Consider the following 27,103-nt stretch of genomic DNA (forward strand, 5'->3'; position numbering starts at 1 on the left):
GCTGGGCTCCCACCTCCACCACCGACATGGAAGATGCACACTTGTGATCAGTCCCTTCACCTCAGGGAACAGGATATCTGGGATAGGCTTTGCTTTAGACACGAGGTTTTTGTGACCATCATATTTGGTTCTACTAGATACAACCAAGTTGAGTGCAGTTTGTGATTTAAAAAAAAAAAAAAATCACACTGGAAGAATTTTTACTTCTGGACCTACCGATCATGCCCTCAACATCCCTCCAGAAAATTCTTAGTGGGGGCCCATTCTGTATTAGATACAGACCTAACTAATGTAGTACTGTGGAACTTTCAATCTAATTAGCATAAACACTGCCAAAAACCATGGCACCAAAACCATAAGTGCCACAAGAATAGTAACCTATGTACAATATAATGTCAAATAGGATGACTAATTTTCTTTTTTTTTTTTTTTTGAGATAGAGTTTCACTCTTGTTGCCCAGGCTGGAGTGCAATGGCACAATCTCAGCTCACCACAACCTCTGCCTCCCGGGTTCAAGCGATTCTCTTGCCTCCGCCTCCCAAGAGCTGGGACTACAGGCATGCACCACCAAGCCTGGCTAATTTTTTGTGTTTTTACTAGAGATGGGGTTTCTCCATGCTGGTTAGGCTGGTCTCGAACTCCCGACCTCAAGTGATCCACCCACCTCGGCCTCCCAAAGTGCTGGGATTGCAGGCGTGAGCCACCGTGCCCAGTGGATGACTAATTTTCACTGGAGCGAACAGAAAGGCTTCAGAGCAGAGGTAGGATTCTCTGTCATGGGAGGAATGAAAAATATTTCAATAAGCAGAGTGGATATGTGTTAATATACACTGTAATTATAAAATAACAATACCACATCATCTGTCATACATGCTTCATTATTAATGCACTATCCAGTTATGCCTTTGATTTCTTGTTTGTGTGTCTGTTAGTCCTCGTCCTCCAAAACCATGATCATGGGCCACTTTAATGAAGAAACATTTATAGGTAAAAAACCTAGTTGGCTTATAAGGATGATTCAGGGCACATGCTGAGTCAGTGTTAGAGGATTTGGTGGAGATATTGCCCTTTATTTTTTAGTTTCTTTGCCCAACACAGCCATTTGTCCCACATAGCAGATGTTTGACATTCACTCTTTCTCAGTTAATAATCATATTTACTTATAAAAATGACCCAGGTGTGGTAGCTCATGCCTCTAATCCCAGCACTTTGGGAGGATGAGGCAGGAGGATCCCTTGAGGCCAGGAGTTTGAGACCAGCCTGGGCAACATGGCGAAGACTCCATCTCTACAAAACATAAAAATAAACAACATAGCTGGGTGTGGTGAACACAAGCCTGTAGTCCCAGCTACTCAGGAGGCTGAGATGGGAGTATTCCTTCAGTCCAGGAGTTCGAGGCTTCAGTGAGCTATGACTGTGCCACTGCACTTCAGCCTGAGCACAGAGCAAGGCCCTGTCTCTCTCTAAAACAAAACAAAACAAAAAACTACCATCTTCCTTTGAGAATGTTTTCAAATATATTTCTCCTAACGAACAAGGGTGAAGAATATGACAGATATTTAATCTTTTTGAAAAATATTTAAAGGGAAGATGCCATTAAGTGATTTTTCCAAATTCCCTTTCCATAATTTTACCCATTAATCAGCTAATATTCATGGAGTGCTTATGTGTCAGCACAGGTGACAGGAAAGGTATTCTTAGTAGAGTTGGTAAGTGTTACTAATATATATTATATATAAATGCAGTGTTTTGTTTTCCTCCAAACATGATATGATGTGTGATCCAACATCTAGATAAATGTTTTATTTTGGTTGCGGCTTCCCCCACCGTGTTGATCAGTCCCATGACTCAAGGAGCACTTAATGGTAAGAAGCAGGTAGCGTGGTTAGGGGACATGCAATCAACTAGCATCTACTGAGCACTTCCATGTGTCGGGGACTGTATAATAGCTGATGTTTTGAGTAATTTATTTAGTTTGCTGAAAGTGACAATCAGTTGAAGACAGAAAAGAGTGGGGGGAGTTTTAAAGTCAAGCACAAAATGTACTTTTGTTTTGAATGGGAGAAGGAGGGTGGAGGAAGACGGCCGACAAAACAAGTTGAACACCTGAGTCTTGACTGGAAGAAATTCAAAGTGTCCACCTGAGAAATGTCTAATTAAACAAGGACAGAGAACCTGCTCCCTGCAGGAGGGTACAAAAAGTCACTTTTCCTCTAAGTCGCTCCGCCTGCCCTGCTACAAGTCAAAACGGCGGCGGACGCGGCCCGCGATGTTGGGGCAACTTCAGGCCAGGCGCAGCTGACCGCCGCGTTCTGCGCGCGAGCGAGCAGCCGCCCCCACCTGCCGCGGTCGCCGACCCCGCCCCCCGGGAGCGCGGGCCAGGCCAATGGGCTGGGCTCCAAGGGGCGGGGCAGGCGGCCGGCGCAGCAGTGGCGGTAGCTGCAAGGGCGGCGGCCGCTGCGGTGGTGGTAGTAGTGGTGGTAGTGGTGTCTGTGGCTGCGGCTGCCGCTTGGCCGGGCGTCTGCGGGCCGTGGGGGATGGGGGCGGCGAGCTCCAGCCCTCGGCGGTGGCGGCGGCCGTAAGTGTGGGGCGGCCGTCCGCGTCCGGGACGCGGGATGGAGCGCCGTGGTGAGTGTGAGGAGGTGGCGCTCGCTTCGGCCGCGGCGGTGGTGGCTCCGGGCTGGGGTCTCCCGCGCTGGCGCCGGCGAGTTGCCGTCCAGGGTCCGGCCGGGGCTAGGGGCGCTCCCGGCGAGGCAGGCGCGGATGAGCGAGAGGACGCGGGCGGGCGCTGGGGGTACGCCGCGGACCGCGGGTGCGCGCTCCGAGTTGTGTGACGCCGGCGGGCAGCCGGGGAGAAGCTGGCCGGGTGGACTTTCCTCCCCTTACAGGACCTCCCGAGTGTGTCTCAGCCCCGCTCTCTTTGCTAGCCACCAGCCCTCATCGCCTCACTGCGGAATTCAGGGGCTCCTTTACCCTTACCCCATTGGTTTTCTTCACTGGGTCTCAAGTCTGTCTTTCTCACTGGGACTGCTTTTTGGAAGTTCGGTGACGTTTTCTGAAATTTCAGTCTGACACATGCAAAGGCTAAGTAAAACAGATATCTCATGTTCCATATTTACTTTTACTTATTGCACTTCACCTCACCTAGACCCTGGCTATTTATTACTTTGGGGGAGGGAGATCTAAGGTTGTGAAACACCGTCTTGCGCATTCTCACCGTGTGCCCCTCCTGGAGCGTCTCTGTCGTTCCCTCCCTCCCTACTCCTCCCCTTCTCTCTCCCCACTCCTCCCCTTCTCTCTCCCCACTCATTACTGCCCGGTCTCGCCCTTCCACCTTTTCCCAGCCATGGCTCTAGGGCAAGTCGTGTGCTCTGCAAAATAGGAAGGGACAAGCTGGGAGATTGCAGCTACCACCTAGAGAGCGGACCCCTGTGCGTTTGTTTCACTAGGTGTCCCAGGACCCGGTCTGTGATAGAAACCTGGTGTTCCCAGGGAGGATCTTGCCTTGGTTTAAACAGAGCAGCCAAGGAAGTTCCTCCCTTGTCTTTCAGCCCCTCAGATATGTCCGAGTTTATCTCACCTTTTCACCACCACCCCTCTTTAAAGACCAAGGGTGGCGTTCCACATTGTGTTTTTTGGATCTTTGACATCCTCTGTTTTCTAAAGATGGATCTTTTTTGGGCGGGGGATGGAGGGGTTGGCGGGGGGAAGGGGCATGTTAGGAGATGTTTTATGAAAGTTCTAAGTAGCTTTTTGTTCTACATTTACCTTTTTCTTTATTAATCTTTGGGAATTAGCTTCGCTTCGTCCTCATTCAGTTTGGGAGAGGAGATTCCCCTTTCAAGAAAAATACTTCAAAATTAGATATGAAAGTGAATATTCAGAATGAGTGAATCACAACAAAATTATGGGAGTCTTGGAGATTAGGTCCCTTTCTGTAGTGATTTCTTTACGCAGTTTGCCAGAAATGCTTATTTCAAAATGCCTCCTTGTTACAGGAACCGTGTAAGTGAGCAACCCTGATGCTTAAGCTTCATAAGCTTTACAGTATGTATACAGTTCTTGTCTGATGATTCTGAGAAGAGTTTAAGAGTGAACTTGAAGAAAATAGAATAAGCCTGAGTAGAAAATGTTTCATTCCCCAATTTGGCAGGAAATAGAACTTTGGCTGAGATGTAGAAAAGCGCTGCCTAAGAATGTATAGTGGTTGATCATTACTGCTCCTCTCACCTCCTTAAAATAGAATATCTACCTCAGTTGTAAGCACCTTCACTTCCTCACATGTAAAGGCTCTTGGCCTAGGAACATGGGCTTTTATAGTCACTGCTCTTGGTCCCGGGGGTTAGTATAACCACATTGAACAAAGTTCATGCCCAGAAGTCACCCTAAAGAATTTTCATTCTCGTATCACTTATTCATTCAGCATTCACTAAGAAAATTTAGTCTGATCCCGTTTTGTGGTAGACAGTCCTGTAGAACCTTTGCATCTTCGGTAGCAATAGACAGTATTGATGGGGCCCAAGGTATAATATCATGAGTTTCCCAAGTATGTTGAATGTCCTATGGGAAAGTAGAGGGATGCTTTATTTTTAGTGGAGGAAATGAAAGGCTTCTTGCAACTTCCCCCACACCTACACCACCACTGCATTCCTAGGCAACCGCTGAAATTCTTTCGTCATTTAGGATTAGGTTCATATTCTCTAGAATTTTATGTAAATGGAATCATACCAAAGGTATACAATGTGTGTGTGCCTGGCTTCTTTCATTTAGCTTAATGCTTTTGAGATTCATCTATGATTTTTTCCTATGTCATGGATATTTAATGTTAAATAGTATTCCATCGTAAGGCTGTACCACAGTTTGTTTATCTGTTGATGGAGTTTGGGTTGTTTTGTTTTTGACTATCATGAAAAAACTTGCATTTGTATACAAGTTTAGGGGTGAATATATGGTTTCATTTCTTTTGGATGCATACAAAAGGAGAATTACTGGGTTGTATGTTAAATGTACGTTTCCTGTGTAAGAAACTGCCAGGCTGTTTCACAAAGTGATTGTATACCTTGTATATAGAAGCATGTATTACAGTTACAGTTGCCCTACATCCTCACCAACACTTAGTGTTTCAGTCTAGCAGAAATTAAAATTTCTTGTGACTATTCAGTGGTATCTCATAGAAGTTGAAATTTGCATTTCCCTGATACTAATGGTATTGAGCAATATTTCATGTGCTTATTGCCCAGTTGTGTATCTTCTTTTGTGCAGTGTATGTTCACTTCATTACTCATTATTTTATTTGATTGTTTTTTTATTGAATTGTAAGAGTTCCTGATATATTTGGTTACAAATCCTTTGTCAGATATTTTCTCCCAATTTGTGGCTTGCATTTTATTTCAACACTGTCTCTCAAAGAGCAGAAGTTTTAAATTTTTTTTTCAATTGTTTGTTGTTAGTGTATAGAAATAAAATTGATTATAGTGTATTAACTTTGTATTCTGTGACCTTGCTATATTCATTTATTAGATGTAGTAGCTAACTTATAGGCTTCTTAAGATTTTTTTTTAGGTACACAAACACATCATCTCTGAGTATTTTACTTCTTTCTTTTTAAATGTGAATGCATTTTATTTCTTTCTCTTGTCTTACTGTACTGGCTAAGACCCTCAGTAACAATATTAATCCTGATCTTAAGGAAAAAACCTGTAGGTTTTTTTGTAGATGCCTTTTATCAGATTGAAGAAATTATCTTCTATTCCTACGCTGTTGACTGTTTTAATCATGAATGGCCATGGAATTTTGTCAGATGCTTTTTCTGCATCTTTTGAGATGATCACATGGTTTTTTTCTAGTGAATGTTAAACTAAGCTTGCATTCCTTGGACAGACCCTTCTTGGGCATTATGTATTATCCTTTTTATATATTGTTGGATTTGACTTGCTAATACTGTGTTAAGAAATTTGTTTTGTGTGTGTATTTTTGTTTGTTTTTTTTTTTGGTAATGTCTTTGTCTGGTTTTGGTATCAGGGTAATGCTGGCCTCATAGAATGAGTTGGGAAGTGTTCTTGTCTCCTCTATTTTCCAAGAGTTTGTATAGGATTATTTTATCTGGTTCAGTGAATTTTATCAGTGAAGCTCATGTAGATGTAGTTTTCTTTGTGGGAAATTTTAAATAATGAATTCAGTTATTTAATACATGTAGTGCTATTCGCATTTTCTGTTTCTTGTGTCAGGGTTAGTAATCTGTGTCTTTCAAAGAATTTTTCCATTTCATCTGAGTTGTTAAGTTTATTGGCAAAGTTTTTCGTAACATTCTCTTGTATCCTTTTATCCTTTTGTCTGTAGAGTCTGTACTGATGTCGTTTCTTCCATTCATATTAGTGATATGTGTTTTCTCTATTTCTTGATCAGTCTAGCTAGATACTTATCAATTTAATTGATCTTTTCAAAGAACCAGCTTTTGGTTACATTGATTTTTTTCTGTTGTCTGTTCTCTAAATCATTGATTTCTGTTCTTATCATTATTTACTTCCTTCTGCTTACTTTGGGTATAATTTGCTCTTTGTTTTCTAGCTTCTTAAAGTGGAAGCTTAGATCATTGACTTTAGACCCTTCTCTTTTACAATAAAGCATCTAAAACTGTGTATTTATCTAACCATGACTTTTACTTTGTAATCTCCACATTTTGAAATGGGTTTTCATTTTCATTCAGTTCAAAATATATTAAAATTTCCCTTGTGGAAATTTGACCCATTGGTTATTTTAAAGTTATATTTTATAATTTACAAATATTTGGGGATTTCCTGGCTATCTTTCTGTTATTAGTTTCAAATTTAATTTTGTTTTGATTAGAGGACATACACTGTGTGATTTCGGTCCTCTTAAGTTCATTGGGACTTCTTTTTATCCCATATATGGACTATCTTATGAATATTCCATATACATTTGAAACGAATGCATATTCTGCTGTTTTTTGGTGGAATTTTCTGTAAATGTCTATCAGGTCAAGTTGATTGATAGTGCTGTTCAAGTATTCTATGTCCTTAATGATCCTTAATGATTTTCTGTTATTCTATCAATTACTGAGAGAAGAATGCTGAAATCTTAACTGTCATTGGGGATTTGTCTATTTTTTCCATACATTTCTCTCAGTTTTTTTCTCATACTCTGGACCTCTATTTTTAGGTACAGATACCTTCAGGATTGTTGTCATTATGATGAAATGACTCACTTATCATTGTGAAATGTTGCTTTTTATCCTTGGTAAAATTCTTTGATACCTATATTATAGAGCTTCTTTGGCTTTCTTATGATTAATATTTGCATGGTGTGTCTTTTTCTGTTGTTTTACTTTCCATATATCTATGTCATTATATTTCAAGTCTGTGTTTTAATAGGAAAAATATAGTTGGGTCTTACTTTTTTACTCACTCTGAGAATCTCTGCCTTTTTATTGGGCTGTTTAGATTATTTATATTTAATGTAATTATTGGTATGATTGGGTTTAAGTCTGTTACTTTGCTGTTTGTTTTTTTATTTGTTCCATTTGTTGTTTCCTTTTTCTTCTTGTCCTGCCTTTTTTTTTTTTTTTTTTTTTTGATTTTTTGAAATTCTATTTATGCCCACTATTGGCTTAATTAACTTTATCTCTGGAGATTTTAGTATGTATTTTTAACTTACAGTATACGTTCAAACAGTATTACACTACTTTACCTATAATGTAAGAACCTTACTGTATACTTTCATTTCCTCCTCCTTTATGCTATTGTCATAGATTTTGCTTCTGTATATGTTATAAATGCCACAACATATTGTTACTACTTTGTTTTAAACATCAGCTTTTAAAAAAATTATAAAATGTGCCTGTTTTGAAGCTTTGTTGGGGTGTGGCTAGAGTATAGTTTTCTCTAAAGCTAGGTTAGATGTACTATGAGGCATGCCCTGGGGTCTCCCTGGGGTGTTCAGTAGGTCTCTCTACTCTGGCTGATGAAAATGTGGAGTTCTTCCAGCCCTGTGGGAAACCTGGGAATTGTCCATCTATAGCTTTCTGGAAGTTCTTTGCCAATCCTTGTTGTGTTTTGCTGTATACATGTGCATCTTGGTGTTCAGCAAGATAATTAAGAAATTCCCTATGCAAATTTCTGGAGCTCTTTCTTTTTCTACATCCTTAGTCTCTGTTACTCTGTCCTACAGATTCTGGCGACTCCAATCTCCTGGAATTATGATCTCTGTCTCTTCAAGTTGTCAAGGGTGCCATGGTCAAGAATGTGACTTTAGGCAGAAAGTTGGGGTAATTGTGGGGCTCACCTCATTTGTTTATGATCCCATCTCTCAGAGATGACAGCCCTGAGCCCAGTGCTGTGTGTAGTTCAGTGTCTGAAAACAATATATATTTTGTCCATTTTTCTAGTTGTTTACTACAGTGGAAGAGTATGTCTTTTTATTTATTCCTCCATTTGATTTTATATATATATATAATTATTATTTTTTGAGACAGAGTTTTGCTCTTGTTGCCCAAGCTGGAGTGCAGTGGTGTGATCTTGGCTCACTGCAACCTCCACCTCCTGGGTTCAAGCGATTCTACTGCCTTAGCCTCCCAAGTAGCTGGGATTACATGTGCACACCACCACGCCCGGCTAATTTTTTGTATTTTTAGTAGAAATGGGGTTTCACCATATTAGCCAGGCTGGTCTCAAACTCTTGACCTCGGGTGATCCGCCCGCCTCGGCCTTCCAAATGCTGGGATTACAGGCGTGAGCCACCGCGCCTGGCTGCATTTGATATATCTTTTAAGGATAATCTAGAGATTTTTCTTTCCATCTTTTTTCCTGCAGTTTATTTGTTGAAGAAATCATGTTTAGCCTATAAAATGGCCCACAGTCCAGATTTTTCTGGGTATATACTGTGGCATAATTTAACATGTTCCTAGGTCTTATAGTTTTTTATAAAGTGGTAGTTGGATATAGAACAGGGTATTTCACCTTGCCACTATTGACCTTTTGGGCTGGATAATTCTTTGTTGGGGATGAGGGCAGTCCTATGCATGTAGGAAGTTTAGCAGTATCTCTGGCCTCTGCCCACTAGATGTCAGTAGAATCCCCCTCCCCAGTTATGACAACCAAAAATGTCTCCAGATATTGTCAAATGTTTTTAGACCCATGTTCTGCTATGAAAAGTAGGCTACCTAAACTACAGAATTGTCTTCAGGAAGATGAAGTAAACTTAACAGTACTGGTAATGTCATCACTGCAGATAGAAAGAATACTAATCTGTGCAGTCTGGTACCACAAACATTTTGAAGAGAACACATGAGGAAGATTTGGGGAATATAAAAGTTAAGGCTGCACCGAATGGCTGACTTGCACAGTATCATAGAGGATGTGAATTTCTGTTTGAGAAGGAAAAAATACTAGAAGCAATAGTAATATAAATGGTAAAAACACAAGTATTTTAAAAAATTATATGTTGCTTCCAGAAATGTTTTTCTGCAACTTGTTGAAAAACTTAAGATATTGGACTGCTATAGTAGATATACTGATGGTTTTACTCTTTTTTTCTGAACACTACAATTTTATTATAGACCAAGAATTTCGGACTTGCAGAAAGGTATTATTGCATCTATTAATGTGCTTTTCATATTTAAAGTGTATTTGTGTGATAAATTACTTCAAACAAAATCAAGTCAGGGGAGATTAATAAAATAACCCTTTTAAATTAAAAGTAAGCTACCATTTTTGCAAATATTTCCAAATGTCATCATTCTCTGGATGAAGGATGGCAGATAATGTATTTTTTTAAAGGTTTAAGAGGAGGATTGAGATTGAGAGACTTCTCAAAATTTCTCTTAGACAACCTTACTTATAGTTTATTTAACCATCTAAGTAACATTCCTCGATTCCCAAATAGCCAACTATTGTGACTCTGTGTCAGATCCTATGCACAGTAGTTGGCTGTTTGGGGATGGTTTAGAGGTAGTTCTGGTTTAGGGGGTGTTGAGAATAACCCAGAGCAGCTATGAGGGACAGACTTTACTTCCTTGAGCTCCCTGAGAGTTGTCCAACCCCACTCTCCTTGGCCTTCAGAATTCTTTCTTCATCCCCCACTGATGTCCTTCAGTTTTGAGTCATCAGTGGGTGAGTGTCCATGGTGCATCATTCTCCAGTGGGGTTTGAAGGAGTCTTTGTTTTTTAGGTGTCTTCAGTACTGCTTGTCATATTAGTACTGTTAGGTTTGAGGACTAATGGAAAAAATTTTTTAAATTAAGTCTGAAAAATAATTGTGGAAGCAGGTAATCAAGGAGCCTTGGATTCTTATATTTATATTTTTAAGGTAACAACCTCAGAGCCTAATTGGCTTCATTTCCCCCAGAACTGTTTGCATGTGAGAAATGACCCTCTTTCTTTTCCCTATCAGTGGGTAGTCTCTATCACCTCTGTTTGTCTCTTTTATCTTCCTTATCTCTCTCCATCTCATTTTCTTTCTCTGCTTCCCCTTGTCTCTGCATATTTCTTTCTTCTTTCCCTCTTGTCTTTCTTTCTCCTTTATAGTTGTCTCTCTTTCCTTCTCACACTTCCCTTTGTCTCTCTTTCCCTGCTTTTCTCTCCTCCTTGTGAGCTCCTTTCTCTTTGTCACACCCCCACCTCCATCCGTACACCCTCTCTCTCCATCAGGAACTTATTCATGATTTTGTCAGTGATGCTTCCAGTTCCATTTTAGTCAGCAACACAGTCCTCTTTATTAAGGGAAATGGTGTATAAGTGCAAAATAATATATTTTAAAATAGACTTAAGAGGGTGTTTGAGGTTGAGGGACTTCCTCAAAAATTTCCTTCCAAAAACCTTACTTATGATTAAATCGTAGTTGCACTGTTCAGCCTCCTCTTGGCCTGGGGACTCCTTTGTCTCCTCTTATTAGTTTGCTTCAGTTCAGGCATCATTGGTTTCCATGGTGAGAGTCCTTGGTGCATTTTTCTTTTTCAGCACGATTAGAAGGAATTTTGGTTTTTGAGGTTTCCTGAGTATTTGTGGCAGGACCTTGGTACTATTATTTTGGGGGTTTGAGGGGAAAATCTGTGTAAGTTGAGTCCAAAAAATCCAGTATGGTGCCAAAGTAACCAAGGAGCTGAATTTTCTTATTTATCTTTTCTAAGTAGCACCTGAGGAGCCAAATTTGTTGTATTTTCTTAGCATTGTTTTTCCTGTAAGGGTTCAAAGATATGTCTATGTAAGATGTCCCTCTTCTCTTTCTTTGTCAATGAGTTTTTCTCTTGCCCCACTACCCTACTTTTGGTTCTGTCATGCTCACTTCCTTTTCTGTTTGTTAAGTGGGTAGTCTCTCCTTTTATTTTTCTTCCTTATTTTCTCTTTTTGTCTTCACTTATTTCTGCCTTCCTTGGTTTTCCTCCCTTTTCCTGTGTCTGCATCTCATTTTCTTTCCACTTTTCCTCAGCACATTCTCCTGTGTCTTTTTCTGTTTCTCCCCTGTGTGGACTTTTTTCTCTCAGACCCCAGCACTACCCGCAGTCTCCCTCCCTGTGTTTTTTCCTGTTTCTCTATGAGTTCTTTCTGAATGTTCCAGCACTGAGGTAAGTGCCATCGCTTGTTCCAGCGAGTAGTGTGATATAGGGGCTACGTGCTTTCTAGCCCTGCTTGCTATAATTATTCCATCTTTCTCAGACTTTTTTTTTTCTTCTCATTATGAAGTGAGTTTGAAAGTGGAGCTAAGAAAGAAAGAACCGGACACAGTGGCTCATGCTTGTAATCCCAGTACTTTGGGAGGCTGAGGCGGGTGGATCACCTGAGGTCGGGAGGTCGGGAATTCGAGACCAGCTTGGCCAACATAGCGAAACCCTGCCTCTACTAAAAATACAAAAATTAGCTGGGCGTGGTAGTGGGTGCCTATAATAGCGGCTACTCAGGTGGCTGAGGTGGGAGAATCAATTGAGCCCGGGAGGCGGAGGTTGCAGTGAGCCGAGATCACGCCATTGGACTTGTCTGGGCGACATAGCGAGACTCCGTCTCCAAAAAAAAAAAAAAAAAAATAGGCCTAAGTGGAAACTATTACCCTCTATAGAGGGCAGAGGGGCAGAGTAGATGGCTGGTTTTGAGGTAGTTCATTCTTCATTCAGACGTGTGGCGCCCTTCCCCAGGCCCTAACCCCTGGAAGAGGGAGGAAAACGGCCATCCACAGAAGTGTCTCATAAGAAATGTAGCTGCTCATCTGGCCATTAGCCGCATCTAGTCCTCAGGTGACTTTTCTCTGAGTCGCTCTGCCTGTCCCCTGCAAGCCAAAAGGGGGGCCGACGCAGCCCGTGATGCTGGGACAGCGTCCGGCCGCGCGCAGCTGACGGTCGCGTTCTGCGCGCGAACTAGTTGTGGTCCGGACCTGCCGCGGTCGCCGGCCCCGCCCCCGGGAGCGCGGGCCAATGGGCTGGGCTCCAGGGGGCGGGCTGGGCTCCAGGGGGCGGGCGGGCTGCGAGGCCGTGGCGGTAGCTGCAGGGGCGGTGGCGGCTGTAGTGGTGGTGGTGTCTGTGGCTGTGGCTGCGGCTGCGGCTGCGGCTTGGCCGGGCGTCCGCAGGCCGTGGGGGATGGGGGCAGCGAGCTTCAGCCCTCGGCGGTGGCGGCGGCCGTAGGTGTGGGGCGGGCGTCCGCGTCCGGGACGCGATATGGAGCGCCGAGGTGAGTGTGAGGAGGTGGCGCTCGCTCCGGCCGCGGCGGTCGTGGCTCCGGGCTGGGGTCGCCCGCGCGAGCGCCCGCGAATTGATGTCCAGGGTCTGGGAGGCCCGCGGGGCGGCCCCGAGTGGAAGCGGTGGCAGGCTGCGCTGGGGACGGGTGCCCTCGAGCCAGGACTGGAAGTCCTCGGGAAGAGTCCGGCCGGGGCTAGGGGCGCGCCCGGCGAGGGAGGCGCGGAGGAGCTGGGGAGGACGCCAGCGGTGGCCGGGAGCAGACGGTGACGATCATAATTAAAGTTAGAACACAGCGCGTACAACGGGTCCGCCTGCTGTTCTGAAGACTTTGCACATTTTAACTCTTTTAATGTTCAGAACACTCTATGATTGTTCGACTCGGTTCACACGGGGAAACCGAGGTTAAAAACCTTCCCAAGCACACAGACTAGTGGTTGGCAGCGTGAGGACCTAAACCCAGGCGCTTTTGCTCCCGAATCCGTGCTCCTGACCACTATGGGTCTGTGTTCTTGCCTGGATTCTATTCCCGCTCCCACCTGCCCTGACTGCAGCCCTCACTCCAGTTGGGCTCTCATTCCTGAGATATTTTAGGATTTCCGTGGTGCATTTTCTCCTGGTCTGTGTCTTTTGGGTTTCGTTGAGAGTTTTCCTCAGTCTCAGAGGTTTGTCCCAGTTCAATTGTGGACGTGTTTTGGGGTTTGAGTTTTAATTAAAGAAAATTTTTTTTGGACGGGTAAGCTGGAGTTGGACGTTTCAAGGTGGAGCCCTCGTGACTGACGAGCCTCTTGTCTCTCTCTATGTTGATCTTTTTAAAACTGTTTCTCAGAGGGTATTGGCCCCAAATGTTTTCGGAGGGCAGGATATTACTTGCTAATGGCAGGAGCTGAGCTCTCCTTCCCTTCTCTCCATCTGTCTTTGTGACTGTATCTCTTGTCTATAGTTTATCTTTTGTCCGTCGTTACCAACGTCGGCTGTCCATTTTGGTTGCTCCATTCTTCCCTCTTTATTTAAATTCTTGGATGAGGAACTTGCTCTTTGGCAAAGGGTAGTTTTGGCTGGTCAAAAGAGAGTACTGCCTGCCAGGAATGCTAGACATTCTGGAGGCGTGGGATGCTGGGCAGCTTCCTCTTTTTAAAGCGTGCTAGGTTCAAACTGTACAGAAATGAAGTGCATGTGTATTGCATGCCTTCCTTTAAAAATTGTTTGCATAGTTTTGATAAAACTCTTTCTCACATGTCCCTATTCTGTTTTTGTGGAGAGTGCTTTTTGAAACCATAAAGATTTAATCATCGTTTCAGGATGAGCTCATCTAATCTTTTTAGCATCTTAAAGTAGATTCTTGCCAAATCTGAAATTGTGCTGAAATAGCAGATTTCTGAAATATCTGGCAATTTTTCCTCAAGAAGAAATGGTAAAATGGGAAATAGTAAGTATAGATGTTTGGGGGCAGTTTTACACTTCAATTAGAGAGCCTAAAATGAAACTACTGCCTAATGTGCATTTGGCAGGGGGTATGCGTGGGGCAGCGGACATTTGATTGACACAGGCTCCTGAAGTCGTGGGGGATAGGAAGTTTGTGTCTACATTTCTAATGCACACAATACTTAGATTTACAACATACAATGAAAGTGGTTTTGCACGGTAATTTTCTACTTGCTAGAGAATTCTTTGAGAAGTGGATAATACATGTTTTTAATATTGTTGGTTTGAAGTTGAAAGAGATGCACCAGAATTAGTGTGTCACAAATATTTTGCACAAGTCTATTTGCACAGTTCAAATTTCACTTGGAAGCTTTTTAGTAGGTTTCCACAGAGTCAGTTAAGTTTCTGCAATTGTCTCCAGTCCTGTATTTCTTGCTCACAATCCACTAATGCATTGTAGTGAAGCCACATCTTGTTCAAAAACAATTTCCCACAATAAAGCACTGCTAGTAATAATGACTTTTCTTTATGGTTCATCTTTATGATGAACCAGGCACTCTGCTAAGTACTTTGCATGCATCATTACCTGATTAAGTTGCCAGTTGCAGTCTGTTAGTAACTACGTTTTATGTTACTGCCAACAAGAGAATATTCATTTTAGCACATGAGAAAGTAGTGTATATGATCTTGGAAAGTGTATATTGTCCCAGCTTCTCTTATCATAGTTCATTTATGAAAGCTTGGGTTAAGTTTGTTATTTTAAACGTTTTTTCAATTGTAATGTTTCCTTTTTTACTCTGGAATATGAAAAGTAGTAATATATAACAAAATCAGCACATTAATCATTATAATGCTGGCTAGAGGTAGGGTATAATCCTTTTTTATAAGAGGAGAAGAGTTCCTCTTCTCCTTGCCATGTGTTTGATGTTGTTGCTGTGTTTGTTTTTTGCAGATTTTTTAAGTCTTGTCTAAAAATGTTCCAGCAGTTTTGAAACACTTTAAAAGTTTGGGTTACTATTTTACATGTAGTTACTTAAAGTAAATTATTTCTGCTAAAATAGGTAAATTGTTTTAATGTCTTTAATTTTTGTAACCATCTTTACCAGTGACAGTGACCAGTTCTCTAATTTACTAAGTTTAAAAGCTGTCATAACTAAACAGAATGACTTTATTAAGTAAACTACAAGAGTGATGTTTTCTTAGGCTAATAGGCATTTTGGTTAGTGATTTGTAAAAGAGCTGCCCAAACAAGACACTTTGAATTTTTGTTTTGTTTTTGTTGATGGGAAGGAAGACTTAGATATAATAATAATGTTCAAAAATTGCCCAAGATTCATTTTAGAAATGATGTACACATAGAAGGATTAATGTTAGATAGGTTTGAAACTAGTTTAAATGTAGAAGTTAGATTCTCAGAAATAATTTGAGATTGACAAAAGGGCAGTGAATAAACAAACTTTAAAAATTAGAAAGTGTGGCCCCCAGTTTAATAATCAGGAGGAGCAATAATAGAAATCCAACTTTGATTTCAGTTTTATGTAATCATCCCTCAGCTTCATATGCTTTTCTTTTTGAAACATACCATTTTAGAGAGTTTTTAAAAAATTTGTATTTTCACTTCAAAACATTGCAACAACCCAGAGTTATTTTTGTTTCTATAAAAATTAATTGAAACTTTATAAGTTTATAAGCCTATCTGCAGTTAGTTCTAAGTAGTTCATTCCTCATATGCCAAGCATTGTGCTGTGATCAGAGAACACATGGTTAGCAAACAGACATACATGGTCTTGATTTCCACGAGATTATACTCTAGCTAGGAAGACATGATCTGTTTGAACTGTGGTATGAGCAGCGATGAAAAGTAGAGGATACTATAGAACATCTCACAGGAGATTCTACTGTGGTTTGGTGGTAGTGGTTTTGCTGGGGGATGGGGATGGTCCAGGAACGTTTCTTTGAGGAGGTAAGCTTTGAGCTGAGATCAGGATGAGTAAACAAAGGAGAAGGAATATTCCAGGCAAATAGAATTACACATAGACAGGACCCTGAGCTGAACAGTTGGTATTTTTCAAACTGTAGGGTCATGACCTATGACGTGTATGAAACCAAGTTAGTGAGTTGCACCCAGCTTTTTAAAAAATGAAATGGGATGGAATTTTTAAAAATTCACATACATCCCATGGAGCCTTACCCAGAAGCCGTGCCACACACAAACATAATACACTTAACATGTATACTAGCTCATTATGTAAAATTATTTCCTGGTGAGAGTCATCGTAAACAAATACTGTTGGAAGAATGAGAAGGAGGTGTGTGTGTGGCAGGAGTGTTGAGAGCCAGCAGGTGTGTCTCCATATGACATTGCACAGGTAGGTAGGAGCCAGATCTCATGTTGAGCTTTGTAGAGCATGATAGCTTCTCACTTATCCTTTGGAAGGGTTTTCAGTAGAGAAATGACATTATGAGATTTATGTTTGAAATATTCGCTCACTACATTTGTGATGAGACAAGAATGGATGCAGATAGATCATTAGGAAAGTAGTACAGTAGCTCAGAAAAGAAATGATGGTAATTCACTAGTGTGGTAGCAGTAGAGAGAAGTGGGTTGATTAGAGAACCCTGTAGATCAGAAAGAAAAATGAACTATGGAGTTGGGTGAGATATAGGAAGGAGTAAATGATACAATAATATATCTTACATATGACTAGAAATGGATATTACATAAAACTTTCTAGTGGGCCAGGCATGGTGGCTCATGCTTGTAATCCCAGCATTTAGGTAGGCTGAGGTAGGAGGATCACTTGAGCCTAGGAGTTTGAGACCAACCTGGGCAACATTGTGAAACTGTGTCTCTACAAAAAAAAAAAAATTTTTTTTTTAGCTAGGTAGGTGTGGTGTTGTGCCCCTGGAGTCCCAGCTACATGGGTGGCTGGGGCGGGCGGATGGCCCGAGCCCAGGAGTTTGAGGCTGCAGTGAGCTATAATCACACCACTGTACTCCAGCCTGGGTGACAGCGCGAGACCCAGACTCAACCATTCCCCCCTCCAAAAAAAAAAAAAAAACCCAAAAAACTTTCTATTGTAAATTTTATAGAAGTCCTTAGTCATCTACCATGTAGCCAAATATTCAAGACAAAATACTTGAAAAAAAGTGTTAATAATAAAGTGTGAATTAATTTAATTCCTCCAGTTATTTCCTTTTTGATTTCCAGAGATACAAACAAGATTAGAACTTTTAACTCTGGAAAGGCAAAATGAGGGTGAAGAAGAAAATAACTATGATTTTCTTGAGTTCCAGCTATGTGCCAGTATTAGATGTTTTAACATATGAAGTCTTCTAATTTTGTGATCCCTTTTAATCCTCACAGAAGCCTGTAAATAAATTGTACTGGTCACATATCTAGAAAATATTAGAGCCAGGATTCAAATCTAAATTTTTCTAATACCAAAAGATTACCTTTTTACTACCATCCTGAGATTATCAAAAATATTGCTCTGATGATCACACATTTATTTATTTAACCAGTCAGAGTATGTCAGATTAGTGGGCACCCTTGTAACTTGTTTTCAACAAAGAAATATCCTTGATGAGACTTGGTAATCCAGGATGTGTCGTGTGTGTGTGTGTCTGTGTATATGTATGTATATGCATTATTAGGAAAAACTAACTGTAATTGAACTTTTATGTTCTCGACACTTCTGTATCATCGTGTCATGTAATCCCTACAATAATCTCCTGAGATAGGTGTTGTCAGGATGTTACTCCCATTTTATAAATGAGCATACTGAAGTAAAGAGATGAATAGATCATACAGTAAGTGACAGAGGAGGATTTTAAGAACAGGTATTTCTTTTTTCAAAGCCCATATCTCATCTTTATTTTTGAAGGTGATGTCATGGGAGAAGAATATGACCTTCTACTAAGTGATGTTTCAGAACAACTTTTACAATTAAATAAAATTCTATGCCCTAGGAATCAAGAGGAAGTTATTAAGAGCATGGATTTTGGCATCAAGGCAGATACAGGTTTAAGTCCTAGTTCATTATCAGTTGAGAGCTTAAGGCAAATTTTTAACCTCTAAACCTGAGGTTCCTCATTTGTGAAATGTAAAGAACAGTAGTTTGCATGTCAGAGTTGTCAGAATTACTGGCATTTAATAAATGGAAACTGCTGTTATCAATAATACAGTGATTGATTATTGACTTTTAAAAATTAAAAAACAGGATACCAAGGTGGGCTGTGGGCTGTGGGCTGTTTGTGAAAATCTAGTGTAATATTTCCCTGGCTGATTTAGTATTTGTGTTTCTTTCTCTCTCCCCGCTTGTTTTTATTTTGTTTCTTGCCCTCTTAAGGATTTCAGTTTTTCTGACTGTTACGTGAAAGGATGATTGCTCACAAACAGAAAAAGACAAAGAAAAAACGTGCTTGGGCATCAGGCCAACTCTCTACTGATGTTACAACTTCTGAAATGGGGCTCAAGTCCTTAAGTTCCAACTCTATTTTTGATCCGGATTACATCAAGGAGTTGGTGAATGATATCAGGAAATTCTCCCACATGTTACTATATTTGAAAGAAGCCATATTTTCAGGTTTGTCACTTTTCTATTAGCATTCTTACTGGATAGTTTGTAAAATTTTAAATGCTGGCCTAGCAGATAAGTTCGTACACAGTGGTAGGAACAGGGTATTCTGCTTTAGTTATTTTAGTGCTTTTCTCCCCAAATCTTTGATGGTTACAGTATAAACTATTTTATAATCAGATAATAGTGTAATACCTAATAGAAACTTCAGTGTGAGGGAATAAGAATACAAAAAAGAAAAATATCTTTGATTCCTGTGGTTGGGTCCATTTGACGTAGGAAAATTTGAGATCATTGGAATTTTAACCTTTTTGTTAATGGTAACAGTGCATTGATTGGTCTTAAATAAGCAGACTAATGTTTATAATTTACATTGTTGACACTGTTACCTAAATTCACCTTTCCGCATTTTAGATGAAGTTTTGGTGTCTAAAATGACTGCATTTAAGTTTTTGTTTTGTTTTGTTTTGTTTTAACAAAAATCAGACTTAATTCTGTTTTGCCGATCTGTAACATCTTGAATTACGGGCTAATCACAGAATTCTCTGTCTAGTTAGAAATGGATAATGGAGCATGAGACTGTTCCTCTAAAGTAAAAGATTGTATATCTCTGACTCGTTCTTAGTACCTGTCTTTCAATGTTTAGTGCCTCTTAGGTCTAAATTTGATGGCAAGGATAATAAATAGTTACAAAAACAGCTCCTATTCTTCTGTGATAAATGGCAGTTTCATTTCCATATTCATAATAGTATGTCTAGATATAAAAATGAAGATTCTCAGTGTTATTTATATGAGACCTCTTGGGGCTTTATAGAAATTTGTAAGATTTCAATAAATATTTCTATGTATGTATATAAGTTAAATACTTATTTTCTGATGGACATTTTGAAAAACTAAAATTGTATCTTGTGCTTGTACTAAATTTAAGAGTTTATTTCTAATCTGTTATTTTCAGGTTGAAATGCCCAAAATGACTGGATTGAAGCCTCAAAGTTTTAGTATTTGAGTTTTCCTTAAAACAACAATCACATAAGTGATTCTTTTGAGAATGTATACATATTAGAAAAGTTGTTCATATTCCCATTCATTTTAATAGCTTGATTTTGAAGTCTGATTGTGGATGATTAAATGGCAGTAAAGTTACCTAAAGTTATTGTGGAAAGATATCCTAACTACATTAAGTATTATAATGGTAGTAAATTTACCAAAATGATAAATTTGCCGTTTATTTAAAGAAGCATAGCTTTGTAATAACAATTTGTTCTTAACTAGATTAATTTTTTAAATTTATAAACAATAAAATTTATACTTCTTGATATGCAGTTCATTAACTGGGTTGATTTTTAAGGTGAAATTTAAAATGATGTATTAGTTGACAAGTCATTTACCTTGATTTAAGGTGTAAAACCTGATTTTATTTAATGCATCAATTTAAATGCATTTTTATTAGTATAACTAAGATTTCTAGTTAAGATTTCTATTTGTTTTTAGTTACTTTCCTTAAAAGATTTATGTCTCTTAAAAATCTTCATTTTACATAATTATCCTTATGTCATGGATTTAAAATGATAGTAATTTAAAACAAGTTGGACTACTTATCTCCAAAAAAAATTTTTATAAGAGTTTTAAATTGTGAGCAGACACTTCAGAGAATACTGAAGGATGAAGACTGAAAGTTGACCCTAAGTGAGAAAAGAAAAAAATAAGATACAGAAAGAGACTACCCCCTGAGGTAAAGGGATATGTATGGAAATACATTCACTGAAATTTAATTTTAAAAATTCATAAGGACGTTATCAAAAAGTTTGCAATTTATGGCCAGCAAATTAATTACAAAATGGATAAACTTTTTTTGATAACCAACTCAGTAGTATGCAATGGCCAGAGGATGTTCATTATTTACCTTTGGGTTGATTTTTTGTCTTTGAAATATCGTTATCAAAATCTAGAAATAAACTAGTTAATTTGAGTTGATGGAACGTTTTTGTTTTATAAACATAAATGGACCTCATTATAAAAGATAAGGAAAATGCTACATAATATTGTGCTTGTTTTTAATTTTGATGATGATTTTCAGCTTCTTAGAGTATCAGACTATTCCTTATTTACTTAATAAAAGTATTACAAAGATCTCATGAGATGTAATCTTCAGGAAAGGTAAAATGTTTAAAATGCTCTAACTATTTAAGATGGTATTATTACATGTATCCCTATAGTCATGAGCCCTGCTTTTTGTCTCTGGGTATTGAGAAATATCCCTGGACTTGTTTTCTGTAGTTATCACCACAAAGTTAAACTGTGGCCAAACAGCAAAGAGCCGTTTCATTCACTGTTTTTCTTTTAGAGTGGAAGAGCCTTGTCAGTAATTTCTCAGTAGCCCTCCCAATATTTTGTGTATTGTCTCCTTAAGAGGAAAATGCCATATTTTTGGCGTTGTTTATTACCTTTTAATTCATGTTTGTTAAGCTAAAAAGGCAGCTCTTAAGAATAAAGAATGTAGATGTACAATTAAATCATCTTTTGGTTTAATCAGAATACATTTTTTCTGTAATAACTTTTATCTGTTAAAACCTTTATTACTAACTGAAGCACTAATGTGCAGTCACTTTTGCCGCAGATGTTTAATCATAGGTTGAGACTAGTCTTAGATAAACAGCTTCGTGATTGGTTTATGGCCACATTTTACTTTCCCCAAGTAGTTAGAAATGATATATAATTGTATATGGCGCTTTTCATTTTACAGAGTACTTTGTCATACAAACAAGCTTAATCACCCAGGCCCCTCAAAGGCAGGTACCTTTAGCTCCGTTTCACAGATGAGATGTATGTGTGACTTGTGATTTCATCAACGTCTTATTGCTGATAAATAATGGCCAGGTTATACGGTTTGGTTAAATTGGTAGTAAAGGATGGCAGCAAAAGCTCTGAAAAGAGAATCAGAATGTAGGTTCTAGGCCTAGTTCTACTGACTAGCTTTGGAATATGGCTTAATTCATTTAATTTTTTGTTAAGAATGAGGCACTGTGCTAGATGCTATCAGTTTTACGAATCTGTGATTCAAAATCTGATTAGAGTTGGAGATTATACATTGTTCTGAATGTTGGCAGTTTGTTCCTAAGAAGACAGCTAAGTATTTGTTTTCAAATTGTATGAAAACAAATTAATGAAAATTTCCCAAGTGAGACTATGAAGCTCATATTGTAATTGTCATTGAGGAACTGATTAGAAAAAATATAAATGTCTGCCAAAGAGCTCTGTACTCCCAGCAGGGTTAAGATATATATACGGTTTATCTCTAATTTTCAAACTTACAAATTAAAATAGAGAGCTTAATGTGGAAGATTGGAGGACTGAAAATATTCTATTCTTGCTGGGGTAAGTTAAGTGACAGTTTGGTAATTCTCTTTCCACTACTTAACCTCCAGGAGGAGGTTACCTTGTAGTCTTATACGAGTAGCAGATGTGGAATTTGAAGTTTTAGATTTCTATCCAGTGTCATTAAGGTACATTAGGAGTAATTACAAGGTAAATGTTCTATCTTATATGAAAATGCTGAAAGCACTCAGTTATGCATTTGCATGTTGTGTTTAATTATAACACTGTAGATTAATATATGTGCAGTGTAAGTACCAATTCAGGTTTATGGTTTCCTCCCCGTGGAATAATGCGTTCTGAATTCTAAATAACAGATTCATAAGTGCTTTTCAAGTTTATATAATAATTTTTTAAGTCTGCCATTGTGACATACCTCCCCATTTTCATGTGGAATATCACTCAAGGAAGCTCAAAATCTGGGAATGTGGAAAATGTAAAGGCCTTTTAATTGGGCTAGAAAGAATAGTATAGAATATCTAATTGTACTGCTACTCAGTGCTTGGAAATATTAACTGCCATTTTAAAATATATTTGAGGGAAAATCAATAGTCTAATAATTTCTTATAGTTTTTTGATTATATAGTACTATTTTTAAATGGATTTTTTGGTTTGTGACTATGGTGCCTTGTTTTTCTTTTTCTTTTTTTTTTTTTTTTGGTTTGGTTTTTAAATAGGCTGGAAAGGAAGATAAAAATGTATGGCCAATTTCAGATGAACTAGTCAAGTTCTCTTATTTTTAAAAGATGCTTTCTAATTTTAAGAGTATATCACCTTTATATTATTTATAAAGAAAATAATGCTGACCTCATAAGTGATAGCTTCTGATGAATTGTTTTTACAGGACTGTAGTCAGAAGTAGTATGTTAACTTTCTAAAACAAATTTCATTGAACAGTTAGGTTGAATAAAATGTTTTTATTGAACTTTTCATTAAATGAAAAGTTTAATACCATTAAATAATATGTTCTGTTATGAGAGGTTCTGCATAAATTTGCAAAGTCTTCATTGAAATCCTGTCTTGTGGATTAATTCATTTCTTTTCCCAGGGAGAATGTACAGGAGGATGTGTAAATTTCTTTTTCAGACAAATTGCATTGTTACTTTTACCATTGATGCCTCCTACTTAACTTTACAGTGTGCCAGAAATTTTGTGAAATATTAGAAACATTAAGCTGCTAGCCTCAGATGTGTACTGCTCTGTCTTATCCTAGAAATAAATCTTTTTAGAAGTTATTTCTAATGAATATCACTTAGAAGTTAATATGAATGTTAATAGATTATTGTTTAGTGACTAGAAGGTATGAAATGAGTCTTTGAGAAACGAAGTATGAAATACAAGTAGCTCATTTATTACACCTGTACCAGTTCTCGGTGTATTAGATTCCTCTTCTGCATTTGCCTAGAATGGTTTATATCATTTAACAATGTTTATAGTAGTAACTAGCATATTCATTGGAAGTTAAAGCCTGTTAAATTGCAGATCGCAGAGTACTTGTCATTAAGCTTAATTTCTTCAACCATGTGGCAATATATCATAGTGATTAGGAGCACAAATTCTAGACCCAGGATACCTGAGGTGGAATCCTCTTTCTGCCACTTGCTAGTTGTTTGTAGCCCTGGGCAAATTATTTATCTTCTTCCTTTATACTTGTTTCTGTGTCTATTAAAAGGAGATAATGGAGTTTTTGTGACGATTAAATGAATTTATATATGTAAAGCTCTTAGAATAAGCATTTTCAAATGTCAGTTGTTATTATTTTCATAATCCCTGGTAGCTGAATAAAGTAAGTTGCTGTTTCTCAGGCTTCACTTTTATCCTGCAACTTCAAAAGCCATTACAACAAAACTCAGGAGTTTCCTAGTGATAAGTTCTGAAACATTTTTTCTCCTTATTTTCATTGCTTTCCCTAAAGAGGTTAAGCTGAATTAACAAGATTGATTTTCAAATTATTGTCAGGGTTTTTTTTTAATGAAAGCAAACATCATGGTTTTTTCATTTATTTACTTAGGCATTTCCATGAAGTGTTGGCAATATAAACACCGTGGTATTTTGTTAATGCATGAGAACAAAAAGTGGAGCTGGCTAATCTGTCTTCACTTGATAAGTGGAATGAAGCAGAAAATAAATGGCTCAGATGGGTGAAACAATAAATTAAAATTCAGATTACTGTATTACAGAGTGAGTAGATAAACAAGCAAACATTGGGATACAGGAGTTTTACTATTCTAGGTGACTAGTATTAAGACTTTGGTTGAATTTTATTATATTCACATCTGTAATAACTTTGTAGTATAAATTAAATTTCATTACATTTACAATATGGCCACCATGGTATTTAAAAATTATCTTGTATTTAGTTATATGACTAAATTAAGTACTATAACTTGAGAGATACAGAAATTTTTAATAAAACATATCCTGAATGACTGCTTCATTTTCAGATAATTCACCAATTTAGATTTTACACAGCAAATGAAATTGAAACTTAAATGTAATGTCTTTTCTTCCTTAGTCAAAATATTGTGGGATCTAGCTATAAATGCATTTGTTATTGAACATGATTGCGAGGCAAATCTGTTTTCAAAGGTAGTTTGAATGGCTTACAGATTTACTAGTAATAATTGCCATTTATGTATATTAGGACTATAAAGTAGCTTTATTTCTACTTATTTGATACTCACAACAACCTTAAAAGATAGGTAAAACAGGTATTATCAGTTGTGTTTTTACTGAGGATGAATCTGAGATCAGAGAAGCTAAGAGTTTTTTATGTGTTCATTTCAAGGAAGTAGCTGACCAAGGGTTGGAACCCAGGTTTCTCTATCTAAATCTATTGTTTTTTACTGCATCAAGCAGCCACTTAACTTTCTTCAGTTTTGGTAAAAATGGAATTTTCTTTAAACCATTTATGACACAGCTAGTTGAGGGCTTGCTAATTTATGAAGTTCCAACTGAAATATTATTAGGACATGCTCATGACCTAGTAGTTTACCCTTCTGCCCAAATATATAGGAAAGTTTATGAACCTTTGTGATTAGCATTTTCTTTATTTAGTCATCATGTTCATTTCTGTTGATTTGTGGGCTTCAGCAATGTATTTAATTTCAGGAATTGGAATTCTTTATAGTGTAACTTAAGGAGCTTCTGAAACTTCTTACGAAAATAATTCTGATGCTATTTTTTTAGTATGTTAGTTGGGGACAACTTCAAGATCTGTTTATTAGGGCTACCTTGTAGGAAAAAAAGGAATTGCAAGTTCGTAGACCATTTGTGCTGCCACCAGTTATTGGAGTGTTTTGCAGTTGCGGTGATTTTTTTTAATTTTTCTTGAAATCCAGGGACAGATTGGATATAGTGATTCTGAAGAAAAACTATAGCAGGGACTCCCAGGACCTTTTTACACTGTTAAAAAAAATTACTGAGGATCCCAAAGAGTTTTTATGTGGGTTGTATCTATTAGAAATTAAAACTGAGAAAATTGAAAAGCATTTAATAATTTTAGAAATATATGGATTTCTGCATGTTTAATTTCCTTGACTCTGAGAAGACTACAGTATTACTTTGGTTTGTGTAGGCATTGAGGCCATTAGTATTTTGTAGTTTTTGCCCAACACTAATTTTGAATATTGATGGTTGTCGTTGGCACTCTGAAAATCAAGCTCTTTTGGCCTGAGATTTAATGTTTCCTAAGTATATTAATACCTGAAGATTTTATTGTAAAACATTAGAATAGGGGATAGAAATAACTTTCTTTTCTAAGACTAAGATTTATTAGGTTTCAAAAAGAGGGCAGTGTAACTCTCTGTGACGATAATCACTCCACCTTGGTTTTGGTTAAGTCAGCAGAAGTACTGGCATATACCAGCTTTATTTAGTTATGTATGTGCCAAATAAGAGATTTGGCTGTACAAAACTGGGGAAAAAATAGCACGTCAGGAAGGTTTTATAAGCCAGGCACGGTGGCTCACGCCTGTAATCCCAGCACTTTGGGAGGCCAAGGCCGGTGTATCACCTGAGGTCAGGAGTTCGAGACCAGCCTGACCAACATAGTGAAACCTCGTCTCTACTAAATACAAAAAAAATCAGCCGAGTGTGGTGGCGAGCACCTGTAATCCCAGCTACTTGGGAGGCTGAGGCAGAAGAATTGCTTGAACCCGGGAGGCGGAGGTTGCGTTGAGCTGAGATTGCACCGTGGCATTCTAGCCCAGGCGACAGAGCAAGACTCCAACTCAAAAAGAAAAAAAAAGAAAAGAAAAAAAAAGGAAGGTTTTATAATGTTTTTACACCTATTCAAATTATATTATTTTCCCAGAAGTTTCCTTTATTTCATAGCTACTAGATTTCATTTCAGAGCTAACCTATATCATTAACCTATTTCTACTAGTGCATAAAGTATTATGTTGGTGCAAAAGTAATTGAGGTTTTGGCTATATACATACATATATATGTAAATATATGTATGTATATATATATAGTTTTTTTAGTGGCCAAATCTGCAATTAATTACTTTTGCACCAACTAAAAATAGCTGCAAACATTTATGAAGGGCCTACTGTGTTCCAGCCACTGTTCTAAGTGCGTTATGTGTTTTAATTCATTTAACCCAACAACCCTGTGAACTAGCTACCTTATCTTCTTTTTATAGGTGAGGAAACTGAGGCACAGAGGGGCTAAGTAACTCACCCAAGGTTTCTCAGCCATGGAGTTAGAATTCAAAGTCAGGCAGTCTGGTTTCGGAGACTATGCTTTTCAACCACTATACTGTATTGCCTCAATTAAGTAAACCTACCAAACTAACATTACCAGTTATAAAAAAGATAAAATAGGCTGGGGGCGGTGGCTCACCCCTGTAATCCCAGCACTTTGGGAGGCTGAGGCGGGTGGATCACAAGGTCAAGAGATCGAGACCATCCTGGCTAACACAGTGAAACCCCGTCTCTACTAAAAATACAAAAAAATTAGCTGGGCGTGGTGGCGGGCGCCTGTAGTCCCAGCTACTCGGGAGGCTGAGGCAGGAGAATGGCGTGAACCTGGGAGGTAGAGTTT

At 38.5% G+C, this 27,103-nt stretch overlaps 1 protein-coding gene across 4 annotated transcripts in view; it reads left to right on the forward strand.

Annotated features, from left to right (window-relative positions):
• Positions 1 to 2,386: 2,386 nt before the first annotated feature.
• ARHGAP29 (Rho GTPase activating protein 29) overlaps positions 2,387 to 27,103 on the forward strand; it is a 74,882-nt gene continuing 50,165 nt past the window's right edge. The window contains exons 1-2 of one of the 4 annotated variants that reach the window (XM_024233255.3): positions 2,387 to 2,629; positions 18,455 to 18,691. In XM_024233255.3, coding sequence (XP_024089023.1) covers positions 18,487 to 18,691 — 205 coding nt within the window. In that variant the 5' untranslated portion in view covers positions 2,387 to 2,629; positions 18,455 to 18,486. Of the gene's footprint in view, positions 2,630 to 12,445; positions 12,673 to 18,454; positions 18,692 to 27,103 lie in introns of those variants that run through there. The other 3 variants (XM_024233238.3, XM_002810590.5, XM_009247720.4) reach the window with 3 other exon arrangements.

Source organism: Pongo abelii, chromosome 1 (assembly GCF_028885655.2).
Source record: "Pongo abelii isolate AG06213 chromosome 1, NHGRI_mPonAbe1-v2.0_pri, whole genome shotgun sequence".
NCBI classification, from domain to species: Eukaryota; Metazoa; Chordata; class Mammalia; order Primates; family Hominidae; genus Pongo; species Pongo abelii.